Source organism: Eleutherodactylus coqui, chromosome 6 (genome assembly GCF_035609145.1).
Source record: "Eleutherodactylus coqui strain aEleCoq1 chromosome 6, aEleCoq1.hap1, whole genome shotgun sequence".
Taxonomy (NCBI): Eukaryota; Metazoa; Chordata; class Amphibia; order Anura; family Eleutherodactylidae; genus Eleutherodactylus; species Eleutherodactylus coqui.
In genome coordinates, this window is record NC_089842.1 from 131,635,647 (window position 1) to 131,659,281 (window position 23,635).

The 23,635-nt window shown below is 47.0% G+C and overlaps 2 protein-coding genes across 3 annotated transcripts in view; one reads left to right on the forward strand and one right to left on the reverse strand.

Annotated features, from left to right (window-relative positions):
- Positions 1-442: 442 nt before the first annotated feature.
- ADCK1 (aarF domain containing kinase 1) lies at positions 443-18,894 on the reverse strand. 2 transcript variants are annotated; one of them, XM_066607616.1, is made up of 11 exons: positions 18,748-18,894; positions 16,894-17,027; positions 16,449-16,532; positions 16,164-16,367; positions 15,544-15,702; positions 8,051-8,173; positions 7,120-7,236; positions 6,386-6,535; positions 5,452-5,649; positions 4,115-4,308; positions 443-1,566 (listed from the first exon to the last, which is right to left on the reverse strand). In XM_066607616.1, exons 2-11 carry the CDS (start codon positions 17,023-17,025, stop codon positions 1,395-1,397), a joined length of 1,533 nt encoding a protein of 510 aa, XP_066463713.1. In that variant the 5' UTR covers positions 17,026-17,027; positions 18,748-18,894; the 3' UTR covers positions 443-1,394. The 2 variants fall into 2 exon arrangements, with proteins under 2 accessions (XP_066463713.1, XP_066463712.1); XM_066607615.1 differs by having other exon boundaries at positions 8,051-8,209.
- Positions 18,895-19,056: 162 nt separating this feature from the next.
- SNW1 (SNW domain containing 1) overlaps positions 19,057-23,635 on the forward strand; it is an 18,712-nt gene continuing 14,133 nt past the window's right edge. Inside the window, exons 1-3 of the mRNA XM_066607614.1 lie at positions 19,057-19,208; positions 22,382-22,535; positions 22,615-22,776. Coding sequence (XP_066463711.1) covers positions 19,195-19,208; positions 22,382-22,535; positions 22,615-22,776 — 330 coding nt within the window. The 5' untranslated portion in view covers positions 19,057-19,194. The remainder of the gene's footprint in view (positions 19,209-22,381; positions 22,536-22,614; positions 22,777-23,635) is intronic.

Below are 23,635 nucleotides of genomic sequence, written 5' to 3' on the forward strand. Positions count from 1 at the left end.
GAGTGACGCTTTCTTATGGACGTACTGAGTGCAGAGATTCTTCTTGTGTTGCTGTAGTAATAATAAAGGTATTGCTTATGGAGAGGTTGAGGAAATCCTCCATTGTGGTGTCTTACAGCACATTCAGCAGTTCCAACCTCATTTGTGCCCCAGGCCCCTCTCCTCCTGCTGCAGATCTCAGGAGTTGTCAGAGAGGCTGCAGGGGAGACCTGCTCAGTGACCCTCAGATTTAGGTCAGGAGCACACAACGAGAGCTCTGCTGCACACAGATGAGACCCCAGGATCCAAGGCGACATCAGGAGAGCGCTCACAGGCCTGCTCATTGTAGACTACACCGATCTGCTATACAGGACTTTGAGAGATGGATTAGCCCCCACTCTCCCGCTGTATCATTGCTAATGTCTGTACATAGAAGGAAAGAATTATTGACTTTAGAATACTATTAAGTATAAGAGAATTTAATACTATAAGTAAATATCAGAGTTGTCCTCTTCATTCTGTGCTGCTGTTTCATGGTTCGTTCATGTATGAAGATCTAAGACTCAGAGCCACATAATACACAGGTGCATTGGACAATAGTTCAGTAGTCAGATGACTCGAAGGTCTGCTGCTGTGAGGTAGTATGTGGAAAACCATTCTTCTGCTAACAGCTAGAAGTCACGGACATCTTCTCGCTTGGTCAACCTGCAGGTGATTTTACCTTATGTAGCTCAATGTTGCGGAATAAATGGCTATGTGTGCATGTGTCAGGGGTCTTCAGAAAGCTCAGATATGACAAATGCTCTGTACAAAAGAATCATGGTTAGAGGTGAGAACAGCCTAAAGGTGTCCACACAATGAACCGAGACAGCCCAGGGTCCTGTATATCAGAATGGGAAGGATACCCGGAAGACTGGGCAATAGACTTTATAACAATACTAGTCAGTAGATTGTAATCAACAGAAACCAAGATCTACTCTAGATAAAGATGAAAAACAACCGAACATTATAACTGAACCAACAAAACATGGAGTAGACTGGACAGGGCTCCTGGCTGTTTTTTGCTGCTGTTCTATGCATCTCTACTGTCAGGTGACCAGAGGTTTAGGCCTCAAGCGCCACCTTGTGGTGACAAAAAGTAATTATAGCTAATCTGAACACATCTGCTGTGTGCTGGTAAAGTAATACAGTAGGGGCACCTAAACAGCCATTATATAATAAATATATATATTTTTTTTTGTCAGAATGTTTCTCTTTGTAAACTGGAATGTTCCCATAAGAAGGCTACAGGGAATACCTAATCAATGTTTAAATCTGGTGTAGATTAAAGACATGTCTTAGTGGTCCCCAGGAGAAAGTGACCAGGTAGCAGGGTGTCCATTGTAGCTTTTGGTCATTCAGTTCCCAGAGAAGAGTTAATACACAGAGGGTGATATCCAATGAACAAGACAAGTCAGCCAGCGCCCCAGTGAGGAGGACTGTGCCCAAAGGATGAACTCATAGAACTGCAGCTTTCCCAGAAGTAGCGACTCTGAAATGGAGATGTGAACGTAGGACCACAGGGAGGTGGCTGTCTTTCTCCGATGTCTTCAGAGAAGAGGAGAGAAATAAGAATCATGTCACTCAAGATATGAAGCTAGCACGAAGTATACCCACTCAACACATACACTCACTCACTTACCACTCTATGCTTTATCCTTAACCCTTTGCAATTCAATTTTGGATTCAGAGTTTCCTAGGGGGGATTTCTCTTTCTGCCATTATACAATGGCACCATCTGCTGGTTAGAGCCAGTACTGCGGTATGGGGCATGCTGGAGAGGCCCCCGATAACAGAGCGGCCAGTAATTTACAGTAAGAATACCCTGACGGACGTCTTCCGACATCGGAGCTGTACAGCCTTCAATCAGAATGTCTTCAGATGTCAGACAGTGGATTGGAAAGGGTTAATACTGACTCTACTGTCAAAGCTGAAAATAAGGAGGATGAAAAAATGAAAAACGGCACAAAGCGCTCAAGGACAATCCTTCAAGAACGAACTGATGAATAAGTAAGACTGAGGCCGGCTTCACATGGGCAAAAAAATAGTGCAAGATTTCTGCGTTGCAAAATGCACAAACATGAACCCCATTCTTTTGAAAGGGGCATACACATTAGCGATGTTTTCCCGCATGGCACCGCGATGTAATGCTATGTGGGAAACAAGTCGCAGCATGTTCTATCTGGCTGCGTGATCTCCCATCACAGTCTCGTTGTTTTCTATTGTGTCAGCAGCAGCACTAGCTCCATTTAAAGCTATGGGAGAGACGCTGCGATCCTCTGCTGTGGCCATGACAGCCACGGCAGAGGATCCCTTCATCCCCAAAGTGATGCGAGGCTGTTTTGCAATGAAAATGCCTCACATCCATGTGAATTTCACATGCTGGGGAGCAAGATATGGGCGCGGGATTCACAGCTCCATATCGTGCTCGCCCGTGTGAAGTTAGCCTAAATGATAAGTAACTTACTTTACCAGAAAGAAATGTTGGCCCATGTGGACCTCTGTCAACTCTCTGTGTCCAGAAAGGCAGTACCTAAAAAATGTGGTTTGAAGTAACCGGAATCGACAATAAAAACGATAAAATCTTGACAACATGTTTATTGGAGATTACACCAATAAAAACACAAAAAAAAACTAATAAAATAAAGTATAAAAAACAAGGAATTCTGCAACGTGTTTCAATGGGTTAGGACTGTGCCATCCACCCTTTATCAAGCAGCAAATCAAATATCCATGTGACATGTGTATAGTGGAGGTAATATGGGATTACCTCCACTACATGTTCATGTGTCAAACGGATATTTGATTATAGTTTTTATTATTTTATTGTCTTCTTATTGGTGTAATCTCCAATAAACATGTTGTCAAGATTCTACCACTTTTACTGTCGTTTCTGGTTACTTCAAACCACGTTATTTAGGTACTGCCTTTCTGGACACAGGAAACTGACAGAGGTCCACATGGGCTGAAGTTTTTTCAGGGGTGAAGTAATTTACTTATCATTTAGCCTTATTTATCAGTTCGTTCTTGAAGGACTGTCCTTGAGCACATTGTGCCTTTCTTTTTTCTTCATCCTACGTGTCAACCCGGACCATTGGACTGAATTAGATGGCTGAAATTGCGCTCTCCACATTGGATGTCCATATCATCTGCCACCTATTAAGGTTGTATACAGAAGGCTATGCAGGCTGCTAGGTGTTGTGGTGTACCCCTAAGATGCACGGGTGACCCCACTGCACCAGGTGAATCTGTTCCTGTACATCCACTTGCGTTTTTTTCCCCCTGCTTGTGGGACCCTATTCTTTTTTTATACATTTATCTCTGCAAAACTGAAAATAATACTTGTATAGGGGATGGCTCCTACTCCAGCACTATGCTGAAGCATATCAAAAGCCCTATACATTAGATTGGCCTTTTACAATGGTTGATAATTGCTGACATAGAAACACTGCTGCCAGGAGTGCTTCAGGAGCCCTAATCTGTTATTAGGGGTGTATTGCGCCTTACACGTGGTCCCCATAAACGTCACGAAATGGACAGGTCAGTGGATGTCAGAATACTTACCATGTTCTAATTACACAGTGAATAAAGATTGTTCTGATCAATAATAAATAAATCAGATAATAATACTTAAATATTATCAAGAGCAGCACATCGTTCACCCTCCTGGTGTTCCGGACTACTGCGATGGGATAAACTATAGCCATTTCTCATACATGACTGGGTAAGAACTGGTGAGCCAAAGGCAAATGGTCTCCATGGAAATGGTCGCCGCCAGAGAGCTGTCTATCTATCACTGAGATACTCGCCTGCTTCTCATTAAAATATAAGCTATAGAGAATAAGTAGTTGAAATAGCGAGTGTACCCAGTAATTAGTGACGGAATACAAACTGCAGAGAGATGATTACAGAGTGATCCCAGAATGGAGACATCACTGAATGAACACATACTGTGATTAGAGCTCTATCATCCACTGCAATTTTGGTGTTACTCTCCGAAACATGGTGCTCATAAAGTTTGAATACAGTGTTAAGGCAAGAAGGTCAACTTAGGTGTGACCACAAGCCCATCAGCAGCACAAGGTTGAGGTCTCACCTGGCGACTGCCCGGACACAGCAGCGCGACATACTGAGGAATGACCTAGCACACGAATTGGTGTGAAGGGCAGTCTCAATCCCACGCAGGAGGTCGTTGGTCTTCAGCAGCAGGAGCATCTGCCGTGGGACACTGGCAAGGAGCTGGCTGATCTGAGGTAGGTACACAGCAGCATTACTCCGGATCTCCTGCGCCTAAACAGAGCAAGACAGATATAATAAGAGGCAGATAAGGGAGTCGAGACAGGTGGAGGAGACTGGTGACAACACAAGAAACAGACAGGCAGATGGACGGAGAAGATAGGTCATAACGGAGAAATAGATCATAACATGACAGGAGACAGGTCATATAACATGAGAGACAGACTGAGGAGAAAGGTCAGAACACAAGAGGTAACACGCCATAACATAAGACATAGGTCAAAACATGAGACACAGATGAGAAGAGACAGATTATAAGATGAGAGCAGTGGGGACATAACATGAGAGATAGACAAGAGTAGACTGGACATAACGGAGGAAACAAGGCAAAGAGGAGGAGTCCTGGAGACAGGTCATAAGATATGAGACAAATAGGAGGGGGTTACAAGGAGTATATGAAAAGATGGAAAAACAGCAAATAATAGGACAGGTAAGTAGTATATAATGGGACAGGTGGATGACATCGGCAAAGGCAGGTAAAAAACATATACAGTAAATACCACATCTATGCGTAAGGGAGCGTTCACACAGTGTTATCGTACACACTGTGTGACTCCACCAGTGGGGAAAACAGCACTGTTTCAGAATCCCCGAACGGAAAGAAAAAGGAACCATTCACTTCTATTGTGAAATGAACACCTCTTCGCTGCCCGCTGTACAAGGTGTCAATTTGTTTCCGCTTTATTTGGGGTACAGAATAACATAGTTGACTACGCTCCCCAAGTCCTCACACCTCTGATTCCAGCCACTAAGATTCCCTGACTGTGAAAGGGTTACAGATCCTGAATGTTCTCGTTAAACACGCATGTCCCACACAGAACAAGGCACTAATTACAGACACAACTAATTACACGTTATCACCAGCAGAGCGCTCTGAAGCAGCTGCAGACAGCAAAGTATGTGACAGTGACATCACAGAAGATGGCAACCCGTGTGCCTGGCAGAGATGCCTTACCTGGGTGTGTATTTAACATCTTATGTCCAACCATACACCAGCACGGAGTATCTACTTTATACCTGAGTGTATCCTATAGGGGGCACATTTTATGTCTATCACTGTATTTGACAGGAAGTGTATATTTTGCACCTAAAGACACTCAACATTATGTGTAGAAATCCAGTATTAAACCTTCTCACCTCTTCTGTACTGACAGGTGCTTGATCAATGCCACGGTTTACTGAGTCCCATGAACGGGCAGTCAGCATACAAGCAAACAGAGGGTATAAATCTCCAACTCCCAAACGCTGGCTGTATTTGCGTACCCCATTCATGTCTGCAGCTATGAGCGCCTGCCACAGGTGACAATAGTTCAGACGGAAGTTGTCAGTGAGTTCCTATAGGAGAGAAGCTGATATCAGTCATGTACTGCATGAATGACAACATAGAGGGGCAGAAGGTGGAATATAATAATAATCTTAATTTATATAGCGCCAACATATTCCACAGCGCTTACTAAGACGGGGGGATACAAAATGATAAAAGTACAAAAATTAAAAAAACCACGGTTACATGTAGTAATCGACTGATGGAAACAGTAGGGCTGAGGGTCCTGCTCCAACGAGCTTACATACTACAAATAATGGGGTGATACAGAAGGTAAAGGGGCTGGAGATGTGCAAGGTATGACGAGATGAAGAGTAAGGGATGCTATACACATAGACAATGGTCAGACATAAGCCGTACAGTGACTGAATCGGTATGCCTGCAGGGGGCGGTTGATTGCTGCTGGCAGGGATTACAGTCACTAGGACAGGGAGCACGTTATCGGGCGGAGTACAGAGGGGTTTGCTTTAGGGGATATGGTATACCTCCCTAAAGAGGTGTGTTTTCAGAGCACGCCTGAAGTTTTGTGTGTCAGGGATTGCTCGGATAGTTTTGGGTAGCGTGTTTCAGAGGACAGGTGCTGCTCTGGAGAAGTCTTGGAGGTGGGAATGAGAGGTTCGAGTAAAAGGGGCACTCAGTCTGATTTCGTTAGCAGAGCGGAGGGCATGGACTGGGTGGTGGATTGAGATGAGGGAAGGTGGATTGAGATAAGGGTGGATTGAGATCGCACACCCTCCAATATTGCACCTGGTATAGCCCATGATCCAGCAAAATGATATCTGGGTCTCTGCTACCTTCTGTCTGTTGGACCAGTACGTTTCCAGGGTGGGGGTCACAATGCACAAATCCATGGACAAAAATCATTTCACTGTACAGCTTCCCCAGAGCTTGAGTGACCTGGAAATAATGAGACAGGATTACATGGCTCATCATCCTCACTACTTCCTACAGGAACAAACATGTCTACTGGCTGTTACTAGCAACTTGAACATTAGATGTGGTTTTCCATATTGGTAAATCAGGACCCACCATGGTACAGATATCAGAATGACTACAGTTGATATAATGTCACCGGTGTGTTCCTACCCAAGTTGACTCTAAACTACAGTGACCAGAAGAAACCAGTAAATTAATAACCAGAGCTCTGGTCAGACCACAGCGTACCCTATAGTTAGCACTGACCAGTGGAGGCATTAGTACAGTTTTTGTGATCACTTCTGCAGATTTGTTCCTCTATATAAGATGTCTGAACAATGTCAGAAGAAGAAGTAGGGAAGACTCCCTCTCGGAGGGAGCGGGAGGGGAGAGCTTTGTGTGCGTTGTAACCATGCATTAAGGACATCACGTTGTAATTACAGCTTCATAGACTCAGACGCTGCAGGGGGGGTGACACAGGAGACTCCACCCTCTGTCATTTATTGAATATATTTGTTAACCCTTGATGACGAGAGTGAAGAGCAGACTGCTATCGCATTACGTACCTTATTCACATCAATGTTGTTTCTCTTCATGTATTTAAGGTCATTTGCCTGTCCGCCCTCCACATACTCCATCACCAAGACCCGCTCTGTGCTCATATCCCAGTGTATTTTTGGTATCTGAAAGAGCAGAAAAAAAAATAACAACCAGAACTGATGTGCAAAAGGCTATTGAAGAAGCCAAGCAACGTATGGACATGTCCATTTAACTCTAAAAATCCCTACAACATAGAGAATTCCATAATGTCCACATTTATTGTGCTATACAAGACAGCATATATTCAGGTCAGCGACTAGCACTCTTTACACCTCACAATACTGACACCTGCTGGAGGGGAGACATCATTACGACCACAGTCCAATACACCAACATAGCACATCAGGTCTAGTCATAAATTAGCATGCAGCCTTGTCTACAGTGATTGAATCCTAGTCTTTTCATATTCATAGATGCAACTTCTCAGACTCCAAGGAATTCGGAACATTTGTAGTATCTTCAGCTGCTGAGCTGACTAAAGGCCCATTTACACGCAAAGACAATCTTTTAAATGATTGAAAGTTTTAGCGATCATTTTGCATAAAGTGTTAATGGACACTAATGTCCATTAACACTTTATCATCTTCATTTGCATGTAAAAGGGTCTCCGGGAACTGTTTGCAGAGCTCAGCATGTGGGCTGGGCTCTGCACCCAGCTGCAGTGTTCTCGCACGGGCTGGCGGCAGAATACAATGTAATCTTGTGACTCCCACTAATAACACAATGTATGGTCTGTTGAGAGATACTTTATCTCTCTGCGGCTGAACAATGTATTTTAAGCTCACCTTAAAATCCCCGTTCAGCCGAAAAGTGACTGCACTTATCTGCAGTCGTTTGAACAAATTTTGAGCAATAATTGTTGTGTGTAAATGGGCGTTTAGCATAGGCATGACTTACCCTCAGGAATGGGAACTTGCGGACCATATCTGCCATTTTCTCAGCATTGCGGGCCTCGTTCAAGAAGTCCAGCTCTCGAGGAAGGTTTTTCTTAGCCTCTTCCACCAGCCACATGAACTCCAACTGCGGAAAGACTTTCTTTACTACTCGTAGTAGAACCTGGAAAGTAGACATTACATGTGGGTCACACACAGACTAAATTGGTGAGGTGGTAGCAGCTTTGTGTATCATATTGGTTATCAACTATCAGGGGCAGGCTTGGCAGGGTGGCAAGAACCCCACAGGTCGGGGCCCCAGCAGATGTTTGGGGCTACCCAGCTTTTCTCTGTCAGTTGCCAGCATCCTGACTTATGCTTCGACCATTTCCTCTGCTGCTGTCCTGACTTGCACTGCGGCCACTTTCTTCTCAGAGAAAAGCGGCCACAGCGCAAGTCAGGACATCAGGCAGTCCTGCAGCCTACAGGAGTGCAGCAACCGAGGTTGCGACTTTCAGCGTCCCAATGCAGGCGACACATTAATGCAATTCCAGTGCACAGCTTGCACCGGGCCAGAAGAGGACTCTGTATTCATTAGGTTTAGGTAAATATATTTTTTTAGCACTTGAGAACACTATTACTATCAAGGTGGCATAACTGCTATAGAGGCTGGGGGAACTATTACTATTAATAAGACCCTTCGAGGGGTAACTATAAATACTTTTAAGAGGACACTTGGTCACACTACAAATGCTATTAATGATGCACTATAAAAACTATTATGAAGACACTATTACTATTAAGGGAACACTTAAGGTACTATAAATACTAATAAGAGGACACATAGTGGCACTATTACTTTGTAAGGGTCACAACAGTGGGCATTATTACTTTATGGGGACACAAATGAGGAATCATAACTGTGTGAGAGCACAAGAAAGGAAATATTACTTTGTGGGCACCAAGTGAAGCACTATTATTGTTTGGAGTACAGAAAATTGCACTTTTACTATGTGGTTCACTATTACAGCCTATGGCCCAATAATTAGTACTATCTATCTGGCACTATTTTTTAGGGGCACTACCGTGTTTCCTCAAAAATGAGACCCTGTCTTATAATAATTTTTGCCCCAAAAGTGGCAAAGGGTCTTATTTTGGGGTGTGTCTTATACTCACCTAGCAGGCACCGTTCAGGTCCCTCCTGCTGGTCTCTGGCACTCCTACAGGCTTCCATTGCAGTTGTCAGCACTGACAGATCATCTCTTGCTGGTAACAGGGCTTGAATACCTCGCCTTCAGTAAGAGATTGCTCTGATTGGTTCATGAGTGCCGCCTCAGCCAATCAGAGCCGGCGCTCGATGAACCAATCACAGCCATTCATTCATGATGCAACTACCAAACAAGTTCAAGAAGAGTGCTCTTGCTAAGCGATAATTAAATGGTTTATGTTAAGGTTAGTTTATGCATTTAGCAACACGATCAGTAATGCGAAAACAACATGGCTACTGGGTGATTACCTCTTCAGCAGTGTGTCCGATGTATTTGGCTTTATTCAATCACAAATAATTACAGGGAAGTTAAAAGGCAGGTGTCACATCAGTATGGACCTCCTGGACTTTCGTTGGTAACAAATGCTAACTTGAAAAAAACGACTGCTGTGGCAGTGCGGCAAAATTTAATTCGGTTAGAATAACTTTTTGCCAAAACACATTGACTTTAGTTTGCACTGCAAACGCAGCGGTTTTTCTGTCCTGCGGATCTGCAACGGCAAAATGCAGTAAATCCGCCCCGTGTGAAGCCAGCCGAAGGCCTCCTGCACAAAGCAGAGCCCTGGGAGCAGCGGCTTTTACGTGTACCTGCTTGCTTTCATTTTCATCTGTACTGCGAATGGTCTGCACGGCTCGCCATCGGACATGTGTAGTACGAATTCTTTTTTTAAACTCCTGCTTTTCCCAAATCATCACCTAGCCATCCGATCCATGGCACACCCACAGCTGACACTGTGGACGTGCCACGAATTAGCGGATAAGCAGGAGATTTCTTTTTAAAAAGTACTGCGCATGTGCGTGGCGCGCATTTACCCTGCAGAAGAAAGGAGATTAGACGGAGAAGACCTGCACCGCATCCGGACAGGCAAGAAAATGTCCATAGCAGCGGGCAGGGTAGGATCCCACTGCGGGCACCCGCGAGCGGAATCCGACATGCCCTTGGACATGAGGCTTTACTTGGGTCTGCTTCAACATACTGTTTATCCCATCATTCAAGATTGTGATATTTTCAACAACATGTGGTGGCAGCAGGACGGCCCCAACTCATTATGCACTGTGTGTTCATGACTCGTTAGAGGAGACGTTTCCAGAGCGTTGAATAGGCAGACGTGAGACAGTGCATTGGCCGACTCGCTCCTCGGATCTTACCCCACCTGACTTTTTCCTTTGGGGCTATCTTAAAGATAAATTGTACATGAGAACTGAAGCTTTATATTACTGAGGAATTCAATAACATTCCAGTTTAAATATGTATGGATGCATGCGAACAGGTGGCTTATTGTCTCCAAGCATACATTGATCTTGAGTGTTCAATGGTTGAAACGAAAACAGACAGTAGATATACTTTTTGAATGTTTTCATTTTCATTTCCACTTGTTACAATTTATGTCATTGAACTAGTTTTGTATTTGCATTGCATTAAAAGGATATCATTACTTCTGAACCACCCTGTATGTTATGACGCTGGTTCTACTGCTGTATTTATGTCATGAACTTGCTTCTGGTCCTGCTTTATGTTAAGACCTTGGTTCTGGTGCTGTATGTATATACTGAGGTTAGATCTAGTGCTGTATTTATGTTAAAGGAGATGTCCCGCGACAGCAAGTGGGGTTAAGCACTTCCGTATGGCCATATTAATGCACTTTGTAATATACATTGTGCATTAAATATGAGCCATACAGAAGTTATTCAATTACTTACCTCCGTTCTCGCGCTGTCTCTGTGTCCCCGTCGCCATGGTGCCGACTAATTTCTGCCACAGCATGCCATTTTAGCCGCGCTTGCGCAGTCTTCTCTCTTCCCTCTGTGTACGAGCTTCTCCAGCGTGCCCGTGCGATACAGCTCGTCTGCGCATGCGCAGACGAGCTATCGCTGTACGGGAGCGCGCAGGGGCGGCTATTCAGCTCCCGGCGTCCCTTTAAACAGGGGTGATTCACCCCGAATCAGCAACAGCCAGCCGGGACCATCCAGGAGCAGCTAGCCGGGACAACCGACCAGCAGCCAGCCGGGACGATCAGCAGCCGGGAGTCGGGACGAACGCAATACAGCCGCCTGGGTAAGTGAGTTGTCTGTGGGAGCTGTGGGTGCTGTGGGTGCTGTGGGCGCTGTGGGCGCTGTGGGTGCTGTGGGCGCTGTGGGCGCTGTGGGCGCTGTGGGCGGGGGGGGGGGGAGGGGGGAGGTGTACTTACCGGAGCTTCTGTGTAGTGAAGAGATGGGAGAAACAGCTGTTTGCTGTTTTCTCTGGTAGACAGCACCTCCCCGCTGTGACGCTTTCTGCCGACCAGCCAATCAGGTGGCTGGATCGGCGTTCCATTCATTTACAAGAACACGCCTCCACCGATGACGTCAGTCACCTGCTCAGGTGACCGGCGTCTCGGGAGCGCGCATGAGGCATCCAGGAAGAGCGAGCGGTGCACCGTGGAACGCACCCAGGGACCCAGCAGGCGCCATCTTAGAGGGAGAAGTTTTAAAAGTCATTTTTTCTGCGGACGTGTAAGTACAATGCGGTTTATAACCGCTCACAAGGGCTGCTTAATGTCGGGGGGTGACAGGGGGAATGGGCTAATATGAAATTTTGGCTTTCTGCCTCGGGACATCTCCTTTAAATAAATAGGTTAACGGTAGAAAAACATAATGCATTGGCTGCACACTGCCAAATTATGCCAACCCACAATGATCAATGGCAACACACTATTGGCACTACTTTGTGTCACTATTGGCAGCAGTGTTTAGGCATAGTTTGGCTTAGTGAGGCCATCTGCATCATGTGTTTCCACCTTTAGGACAGGCCTCTACTTATTAGCCAGTGCTGTGTGCTTGCCCCCTATTTGCCAACCAGCCCCTGTCACCTCTGGTTTATAAAGGGGCAGATGTCCATTACTGAATAGATGCACCATATGCCAAAGGACACTGCTGTTTCCTGGTTCTTCTCCTACCTATCTGACTGCTCATTCAGCGTCTCCTTTGCTGGCTCTACTTCCCCTCCTCTTCCCCTTGCTGTTGGGATCCCCCAGGGCTTGGTCCTCGCCCTCCTGCTCTTCTCTGTCTACACAGACCCTATTTGACAAACCATCAGTTTTGGCTTTCAATAACACCTCTACGCTGATGACACCCAGTTATATACCTCTTCCCATGACATCACAGCATCATTCCTCCAGAACGCCACTGACTGTCCGCTGTCTCTAACACTATGTTGTCTCTCTACCTAAAACTGAACCTCTAAAAAAAAAACTGACCTATTGGTATTTCCGCCCTCTACTAACTGACCTCATCCTGACATCTCCATCCCAGTATATGGCACCATAACTCCCAGAACACCCGCTGTCTTGGGGTCATATTCGACTCTGATCTCTTCTTCACCCCCTACATCCAATCTCTTGCCCAAACATGTCAGCTGCACCTCAAGAACATCACAAGAATACGCCTTTTCTCACCGTGGATACGCTGAAAATGCTCACTATTGCCCTCATCCACTCCCGGCTCGATTATTGCAGCTTGTTGCTGATTGGCCTTCCCTGCGCCAGACTCTCCCCTCTCCAATCTATCCTAAAAGCGGCAGCCGGGCTCATCTTCCTGTCCAGCCGCTACTCGGACGCCTCTGCCCTGTGCCAATCACTGCACTGGCTGCCCGTCAAATACAGAATTCAATTCAAACTTACTACCTCCATCCATAAAGCTCTCCATAGCACCGTGCCGCCCTTTATTGTCTCCCTCATCTCAATCCATCACCCAGCCCGGGCTCTCTACTCCGCTAACGAAATCAGATTAAGTGCCCCTTTAATTCGAGCCTCTCATTTCTGCCTCCAAGACTTCTCCAAAGCCGTACCAGTCCTCTGGAACGTGCTACCCCAAACTATCCGGGGAATCACTGACCCACACAAAATTTCAGGTGTGTTCTAAAAACGTACCTCTTCAGGGAGGGATACCGCATTTCCTAAACCAAACCCTCTTCACTCCCCCTGATAACATGCTCCCTGTTCTTTCTGACTGCAATCCCTGCTAGCCGCAATCATACTGATTTAGCCACTACACAGCTTAAGTCTGACCATTGTCTATGTCACATGTGTTAAACACAAGGCCCGCGGGCCGTATCCGGCCCGCTGCCTTGTGTTATATGGCTCACGGCGTGCCGATGCCACTCACCACTGCAGCGATTACCAGCGGGGGTGCCGTAGCTCCTCGCTGGTAATCGCGCTGTTACCGCTGATCCCGGCGCACACTGACGTCAGTGTGTAGCCAGGAATCTCCTCCTCTGAGTCCCCTGCTCATCAGTTCCGCAGGAGAGGACTCAGGGAGGAAGCGTGCCGGGCTACACACTGACGTCAGTGTGCATCCGGGCTCAGGGCAAGCAGAGAGGGAGCGACGCTGACAGCAAGGAAGAGGTAAGTATATGAGTTGGGGGGGGGGGGGGGTGCTGCTTATTACTGGGGCTGGGGGCTGCTTATTACTGAGGGGTGGGGGGCTGCTTATTACTGGGGGGGGCTGCGTATTACTGGGGGGGCTGCTTATTACTGGGGGGGAGGGGATGCTTATTACTGGGGAGGGGGTATTATTGGATGGGGGCTGCTTATTACTGGGGGGAGGGCTGCTTATTACTGGGGGGAGGGCTGCTTATTACTGAGGGGTGGGGGCTGCTTATTACTGAGGGGTGGGGGGCTGCTTATTACTGAGGGGTGGGGGGCTGCTTATTACTGAGGGGTGGGGGGCTGCTTATTACTGGGGGAGGGGGCTGCTTATTACTGGGGGAGGGGGCTGCTTATTACTGGGGGGGAAGGGGCTGCTTATTACTGAGGGTTGGGGGCTGCTTATTACTGGGGAGGGGGTATTATTGGGGGGCTGCTTATTACTGGGGGGGTGGGCTGCTTATTACTGGGTGGGCTGATTATTACTGGGGAGGCTGCTTATTACTATTACTGAGGTGGGGGATTATTACTGAGGGGGGGGCTTATTACTAAGGGGGGGCTTATTACTGGGGGGTGGGGCTTATAATTATAACGTTGCTATGGGGGTTCATATTACTAATTGGGCCGCTATGGGCGTCGTTATTTTTACTGGGGCCACTGTGGGGGTCTATATTTTTACTAGGGCCACTATCAGGGCTCATTCACACGGGTGTAATTGTATTTCGGTCGCACAAATACGCTGCGTATATGCGCAATCGAAAATCGCTTATGCCTGTATATTTGCGTACGTAAAAAGGAACGCAGATGGGCTCATTGAAATGGTGCGCAAATATGTAGTGAATACATAGGTTTCCTGCACATTCACCATGTATTTGCGCGACCCATTCACGTCAATGGCCTATTGCGGTGCGTAGTACGCAACAAAATAGGTCATGTTGTGTGAAAATATACATCATATGAATGAACTCACTGAAATCAATGGCTTCTATTCACTGCATATTATGTACGCAAATACGCTTGTGTGAACGAGCCCTTACTGTACTGTCTTAGGCCCTCTGCACATGGGCGGAAATTCTGCGGCAGGATTTCCTGCAGAATTTCCGCCCGTGGAAGCTGCGATAGGATTGCGTTAGAAAACGCAATCCTATGCAGACGGCTGCGATTTGTCTGCGCGAAATCTCGCACAGAAAACAAATCGCGGCATGCTCTATTTCTGTGCGGGGCAGCCGGCACATCACAGAGCCGCAGGAGCAGGTAAGTGCCGCGCTGGTTCCTGCAGGGGCTCAGGTCGGGTCCTGCTGCGAGAATTCTCACAGCGGGATCCGACCCGGCTGTCTGCAGGCGGCCTTACAATCGGCCCTTTGAAGGTCACCATAAGCCTGATGGGGCCCTCGGTGAAAATGAGTTTCACACCCCTGGTCTATGTGTACAGCATTCCACACTCTCCACCTCGCCATACCGTGCACATTTCCAGCCCTTTACCTTCTGTACCACCCTATTATCTGTAGTATGTAAACTCGTTGAAACAGGCCCCTCACTCCTACTTTTTCCATCAATCAATTGCTACATGTAACAGTGGTTTATGTATCTGTTCTCCCCTGTTTTGTAAACTCTGCAGAATATGTTGGCACTATATAAATAAAGATTATTTTTATATTATTATCTCAATAGACCTTCTGTATGATAAAGAGAATGAAAAGCATGGCCCTTGTGTGCAACATACAACTGCTCCCACAGAGGTCAATGTGACCCACTTGTGCAAGGGAACAGGAAAGAGCAGAGGTAATAACATAAAAAACAAGTGTGCAGAAGCCCCAACATGTTTTCGGGTAGTCAACCTTCTCCTACCTCCATGATCATGATGTCCAGGGAACTCTGCTTTCTCACTTTGGGGTGCTGGACCTTCACAGCCACCGTTCGTCCATCCTTGAGAACTGCTCGGTGGACTTGTGCTAATGAGGCTGCACCCAGAGGAGTCTCCTCAAACAATGCAAACAGTTCAGATGCCTGAAGAGAGAAGTTACAGGCAATCAGTATGGTCTTCCTGCAGTACTCATCATATACAAAACATGCCAATATGAGCCCCTGACTGCATGGAACTGCTCACAACACTAGTAGCTGCCTCGGGACCCCCCTCCTCCCCATCATGCTGTCAGTTGCAGCAGATGCTTATCTGCAGTTAGTGTGGTTTTTGAGGCTCATTACTTCACTCTCCAGACAGCAATAACCAGGCCAATAAATCTCCCGCTGTTATTGTTTTATTAGATATGGAAGGGAGGCTTATTAATAAATTGCAACCTTGTCCTGATGCCCCTTTCAGATTTGTGGATGGCTGATTAATTATAGCTGATAATAAGCGTATGCCCAGCATGCATCCATCAGAGCTCCTATCCCTGGCAGTGATAAAAGAGTATCAGACACTAAAATCCCTGAAAGCCAGGGTATACAATCTGGTGGAATGACCTTACCTTCTTCCCCAGCTCCTCCTGGATGATCTGCAGCACATCAGGTAGAGGGGTAGATGGGGCCTGGCTGTGCAGCACACTCAAGGTGCTCGTGTATTCTGGAGGCAGCAGGTACTCCAGAGCTCCCAGGTGTTGCCCCACCTTAATGTATGTACCACGGTTGGCACAGCACAGGTCCAGCAGGCGGCGGGCAGAGCGAGCATGCACCTGGAAAAAATATTGCAGAAGACTGATACAAGAACCACACATGGTTATGGATGATCCCACATTTAGCAGACATTGCTGTACCAGAGATTTGATGTCCTCATATTCCTGAGAGGCTGGTGGAATATTGCGGAGTGTTATTAAGTAATCGAAGGTCACAACTGCCGTCTGCAAAACAGGAAGATAAGGAGAAGTTTGAGTCGTTAAGACCATACCAGTGGCCACATGACACCCCATATGCGAGTGAACATAAACAAAGCCACCCCCACCAATAACATCACTGAAGAAATTAGGGTGCTCTCACACAGGCCGAATATTTTCACAAGACCGCTATTCTTCACGCTGACAGCCACATAGCGAATGTGATTTTTGATGCAGAATTGAAAATGGCAGAATTCTGCCAGCAATACTGCATCACAATCAGCATTCAGACGTACAGAATTTTCACCCTACAAATCCCACTACTTGTTGCAGAAATATTCAGTCCGTGTTAAAGCCTCCTTATGAATATTGAGTAATTCCAACTCACCGTCAGCACAGCTCTTCCAATTCGCACAACCCCAAAATCATTGCGGTCCCAGGAGTGTGCCCCATAAACGAAACCCCCTGAAGCGGTGAGACCAGTGATCAGCGACACGAGTCTTAAAGTGCTCCTCACCATTCCTAACAGCATGCAAGGACACGAGAAAAGTTAATGCAGACAACCATCATAAGAAACGTGAAGCATGTTGTACCAGTGTCAGAAGGTGCTGCTTAGGCTCCCCTTTACCGATCTATCAGCATCTAGTAGAGCATGTTGCGAATCTGAAAAATCTGCAGCATGACTATCTTCAGCTGCGGATTGTTTCCACTACAAGACTATCTTCACATGGGCGAGTGTGATATCGGGCCGTGTAAGTGCATCACTTAGTGGAAGAAGCTTCCTCCGCCGCGGCTAACAGCCACTCCAGAGGATCATGGAGTTTCTCCCATTGTTTTCAATGGAAGACCTCGCATCACATTGCGTGCACCCAGCTCATGGCGAGTTACTGCCGCCGGCCCCACTAAAAACAATAGAAGATGTGATGTGAGAGCACACACAAAGACAGGATATGCAGCACGCTCCATTTTTGCGCAGATTCCGATCGGACGGCTTCCACTGAGGTTGAGGGAAGCTGTCTGATCCGCGGCCCTTTCGCAATTCAAATTGTGGAAAGGTCGTGGATTCCACATCATCGCTAGGCGATGATTCGGGAAAGCAGGAGTTTAAAAAAAGAATTCGTACTACACATGTCCGCCGGTGAGCCATGCGGACCATTCGCAGTACAGATGAAAAGGAAAGTAAGCAGGTAGACGTGGAAGCCGCTGCTCCCATGGCTCTGCTGTGTGCAGGCCTTCGGCTGGGTTCACACGGGGCGGATTTACTGCGTTTTGCCGTTGCAGACTTGCAGGACGGAAAAACCGTTGCGTTTGCAGTGCAAACCAAAGTCAATGTGTTTTGGCAAAAACGTCTCACAGAACAAAATCTTTCCGCACTGCGGAATTGTTGTTGCGTCGCGGTTTTTGAAGACACAGCATGTCAATACTTTGGACGTTTACGCAGCAGTTTTTTCCCCATAGGCCTCCATGTACGCAGACAAGTCCGCACTAAAACCCCCTTGAAAGATTTTTAAAAATGCTGTGGATTTAAAAGCACATCTTTTTCATGCAGAAAAAAAAAAAGAAAAATCGCACATAATACGCGACAATAAACGCAAGATCAAATTAAGCTTGACAGCGGTTTTGCTGCATATGCGAATTTCCGCAGCAAATCTATGATATATCAGCTCCATGTGAACCCACGTGTAGACTACTAATGCATACTGATACACAGTGCCCATCAGGTAGTTATGGAAGGCCATCTCCATTTTTCCAGTCCCAAGGGGTCGTTTTAACCCCTTACTCTCCGGGACACACAGATAAGAAGACTTTTTCCCAATTGGAGGGTTATCAACTTCCTCACCAAAAAAATGCAGGCCAAGTAAAAAAGGCGTGGTTTGGGGTGTGGCTTAACAAAGTGTGTAATTTGACTCTACATCAGCAGATCCCCCCTATCTCAGCAATAAATTGCACTATTATCTACTGTACATACACTGATGAGTTTTCACTGGCACTGCACTCCCAGGAAAAAAATACTGGCCAGATTAGTAATTTACTGGCCTGTTTGCAGCCTTATTTCCACCATGCAGAAGCAGGCATGCCCGTGACCTTGCATCCTAAATACCAGAACATGGGACACGTGGTTCCCACCAAAATAGGTCACGTGATAAAATGACAACCCACTCTTCCAAATGTGACCCCGGGTGTGGATGAGTTATATGAGGACGAAGGAACATAAAATCCTTTATAGCGGCTTGGAACTTACTGCCCCCATCAGTTCCGGTACTGTAACCTCCGCTGTAGTATCTCCCCAGCACAGCACTTGGCACAGTCCAATTGGCGCCGTGCACGCCGGGAGATGTAGTTCAGTCTCTGCCTCTTGCACTGCAGTAAGGCGTTGCAGCACACAGAGGTGACGCTGCGAGAAACCATTCGTCCGAGCAAGGAGGGGGAGGAGCCAGTATAAGCTAGTTTGATGTGGCTGTGACGCGACCTGTAAAACTAGTACTTGGTGTCCGCGGATTCTGCTAATACTATAGTTATTTCCGATTACTGCTGGTCTGAGCTACGATATCATGGCGGCGCTGCACAGTCGCAAGGTAGCTTGCGGACATTTCCCTGTGGCTCTCTGAGGCCCTGGACTGGTCATGTGACTGCTACCATTTCCGACTTGACTGAAAGCGATTTCCGGCTTGGAGTACGGGGTGCAGAGATGGCGCTGGCAAGGTGGGCATAGAATGATCCGTTGTTGTGGGCTGGATGGGAGGGAGGTGAACGTACTATGACTCCTCAGGTGCCGGCTCTGGATATAACGGGCACCCGCTGTCCTGTATGTGGGGGGTCGGCGGCCGGGTGATGGACAGTCTGCCCAGTGCTAACTTGTAATGGGAAGTAGTGTAACGGGTCTGCTCACTGCTAGCCGCTAAGACAAGACCGTCCACCATAGACCAAGCTGTTGTCAGGAGTTCCAGTCAGGCTGTATGACTGGGGGATGGGAGGGCAGGTTTACATGGGCCTGTTTAGAGGCAGGGACTGGTTATCTGTTCTTTGGGACTCTGAGAGCCATTCAGTTACATGTGGCTGGCGTAGAGGAGGGAGGGATCCTCGGCGGGCTGGCGTAGAGGAGGGGGGGATCCTCGGCGGGCTGGCGTAGAGGAGGGGGGGATCCTCGGCGGGCTGGCGTAGAGGAGGGGGGATCCTCGGCGGGCTGGCGTAGAGGAGGGGGGGATGCTCGGCGGGCTGGCGTAGAGGAGGGGGGGATGCTCGGCGGGCTGGTGTTGTATATCTACAGCACTGTGCAAAAGTTTTAGGCAAGTGTGGGGAAACCTCTGCAAAGTGAGAATTAGAAATCTAAATCCTATCAGTATTTGGTGTGATCACCCTTTACCTGCAAGACAGCATCCGTTCTTCTAGAGACACCTGTATGAAGTCAGGGATCTTGTGGGATTACAGTCAGGTGTATGATTAACCAGTTATACCAAACAGGTGATAGTGATCATCGTTTTCATACGTAGGTTGAAATACAGTCATTAAAGATGTTTTGTCATTAGAAGAAGAAAAAAAATCCTATACTTCCCTATTTCTCCCCTGTCAGTCTTTTTAGCAGATCTTCACCTCACCTATCGTCTCCCGTCTTCTCCAGTTCCCCGGGTCACCTCACCTCCAGCCGGCTGGATCCTCTTCTTCCTGTTATGTAGCATCCATTCACAGGCATTCTCCTCCCTGCAGGTCAGTGTAACCAGTCACTAGTGACGTCGTGTTCCCTGCCTAGCAGTGAATGCTGAATCCTATGCCGGGCTATTGCCGAGACTGTGCATGCGCGATGTCTTTCTGCGAGCGTTCATATACCATTGCCACAAGGCAGCACGCATGCACACTTGCGGCAAAGGATTCGGCATTCCATGCCAAGCAGTGAACACTACGTAACTGGTGACCAGGTACAGTGACCTGCAGAATGCCAAGAATAGACGTAGCATCACAGGAAGAGGAGGATCCGTCCGGCTTGCGGTGAGGAGATCCCGAGGGTCTGAAGGAGCCAGGAGAAGATCTGGTAAGAAGACTGCCTGGGAAAGAATTACCGTATATACCGGCGTATAAGACGACTTTTGAACCCCGAAAAATCTGCTCTGCAGTCGGGGGTCGTCTTATGCGCCGGTAATACAAAAAAAAAAAAGTGTAAAAAAAAAAAAATTTTATTACTCACCTCCCACGGCGTTCTGTCGCGCTCCGGCAGGATGTCGCTCGCTCCGGCAGGCTGTCGCTCGCTCCTCGTCCCCGCCGCAGCATAGCTTTCTGAATGCGGGGCTTGAAATCCCCGCTTCCAGAAAGCTAATACACACGCCGGCAGCCATGACAGCATTGAATGGCTGTGATTGGCTAAAGCACACGTGGCTTCAGCCAATCACACTATTCAATGACATCATTGAATGGCTGTGATTGGCTGAAGGCGCACGTGTTAGCAATCACACCCATTCAATGATGTCATTGAATAGTGTGATTGGCTGAAGCCACGTGTGCTTTAGCCAATCACAGCCATTCAATGATGTCATGGCTGCCGGCGTGTGTATTAGCTTTCTGGAAGCGGGGATTTCAAGCCCCACATTCAGAAAGCTATGCTGCGGCGGGGACGAGGAGCGGGCGACAGCCTGCCGGACCGAGCGACATCCTGCCGGAGCGCGACAGAACGCCGTGGGAGGTGAGTAATAAAATTTTTTTTTTTTTCTCCACTGAATACCGGCGTATAAGGTGACAGTTGGGGGGTCGTCTTATACGCCCCGTCGCCTTATACGCCGGTATATACGGTAAGTATTGAATTTTATTTTTTTTTCTAATGTCTGAACTGAAACAAACAGCTGTGTAGGCTTAAAACCTGGGGAGAAACAGACAAACTCTGCTGCAAAGGTGAGGTTGTGGAAGACAGTTTCATGTCACAGCTCATACACCATGGCATGAGTGAGCAACAAGGTAGTTATATTGCATCAGCAGGGTCTCCCAGGCAAAGATTTCAAAACGTACTGATGTTTCAAGATACGATGATCAAGCTTTTTAGAAGATGTATGAAATGGGCAACATCCAGTACTGTAGACGCAGTGGTCACCCAAGGAAACTTGCAGCAGATGAAAGACACATCATGCTTACTTCCCTTTAAAATTGGAAGAAAACAAAACACAGGAGCTGGGGTGTAGAAAAATGTCAGCAGGTGCTCTGGACTGATGGGTCAGAATGTGAAATAATTGGCTGTAACAGAAGGCAGTCTGTCCGCAGAAGGGCTGCAGGCAGCAGTGAAGCATCATGGAGGTTCCTTACAAGTTTGGGGGCTGCATTTCAGGAAATGGAGTTGGGGATTTGGTCAGGATTAATGGTGTCCTCAGTGCTGAGAAATACATGCAGATACTTATCCATCATGTAATATCATTAGGGAGGCATCTGATTTGCTCTAAATGTGTTCTGCAGCAGGACAATAACCCCAAACTTACAGCCAATGTCACTAAGAACTATCTACCATGTAAAGAAGAACAAGGAGTCCTGGAAGTGATGATCTGGCCCCACAGAGCCCTGATCTCAACCTTTAGTGAGTCTGTGATTAGCTGCGACAGAAGGATTTGAGCGAGACTACTTCCACAGATTGTCTGTTAGGTCTCCAAGATGCTTGAAACAACGTCCATGACAACTATTCTTCTGTTTTTGAAAGCATTCTTATTTTGCAGCATTTTTCTTCACCTGCCTAAAACCTTTGCACAGTACTGTATATGTGAGTTATTGCGCCTCCTCCTGTGAGGTGGATGTTGTACAGTCCCTGCTCCTACACCATTATTGTCCTGGAAGTTTGGCAGATCTTCTATGCTGTTGGTTTTAATTGCGGTTTCTCCCTGTGACAGAATTGTCCATCTTCTTTGCAGTTTTTTACCTGCTCCCACGCAGCTCTCCCAGGATCAGCTGGAGGCAGAGGAGAAGATCCGAGCTCAGAAATCTCGCCAGACTGCACTGGTGGCATCACGGCGAGAGCCCCCTCCCTATGGTCACCGTAAAGGATGGGTGCCAAGGACTCTGGAGGTGAGCAGAGATGCACCAGCTTATCACTGTCTGCCAGGCTTCATATCTGGTTTCTCAAACTATTTTCTAATCTGTGCAGGATTTTGGCGATGGCGGCGCCTTTCCCGAGATTCATGTGGCTCAGTACCCTCTGGACATGGGGAGGAAGAAGCGGATGTCCAATGCCTTGGCCGTCCAGGTGGATGCCGAGGGCAAGATTAAATATGATGCCATCGCTCGTCAGGGCCAGTCCAAGGATAAGGTGAGAGAAGCTCACTATTTAACCCCAATAGTGCTCCCGGAGATAGAGTGAGTATGTGTATATATTCATAATACAATGCCAGGGTAATGCAATATACTAATGCATTGCAGTACGTGGTAGAAACGATCAAAAGGTCACAAGTTCAAGTCCTCGAGGACTCAAAAAGTGAAACTTTGTTGTAAAAAATGAAGGATACTAAAAGTAAGGTCGGTCTCACATGACTGAGTTTGAATTGCAGAATCCATGATCATCACCCACACAGATGATCCACGGCATTCCGCGGACGTTTAAACAAACAGAACATTCGCATGTTCGCTCACATCAGCGGACGGCGATTGCGAGTTCCGTTCACGGAAATTAAATCACAGCTTGTTTTATTTTTGCGCAGACTGCTTCCATTGAAGTCAATGGAAGCCGTCTGACATACGGCGCATTGACATTGCCGAAAGCTCGCGGATTCCACATCATCACCTAGCGACTGCCTGGGAAAAAAGAAAGATTTGAAAAAAAAAAAATCTGTACTGCACATATCAGATGGTGAGCCGTCCGGACCATCCGCAGTACAGATCAATCCAGGTACGCGCAGATGCTGGCCAGGCACAGGGTCTGATTCCGCTGTGGGCTCCCGCATGCGGAATTCGACCCGTTTGTGTAAGAAAGAAAAAATCCTTTCCCCGTATTTGCAATAAAAATATCAAACAAACACATTTGGTTTTTCCGCATCCATAAAAGTCCAATTAATCAAAACACATTATTTAACCCACACAGTGAATGTAGTCAGCCCTTTTCAAAGAAAATAATGGTGCAATTGCATTTCCACAAGTTTTGGTAAATTTAATAGTACGATTACAAAGTACAA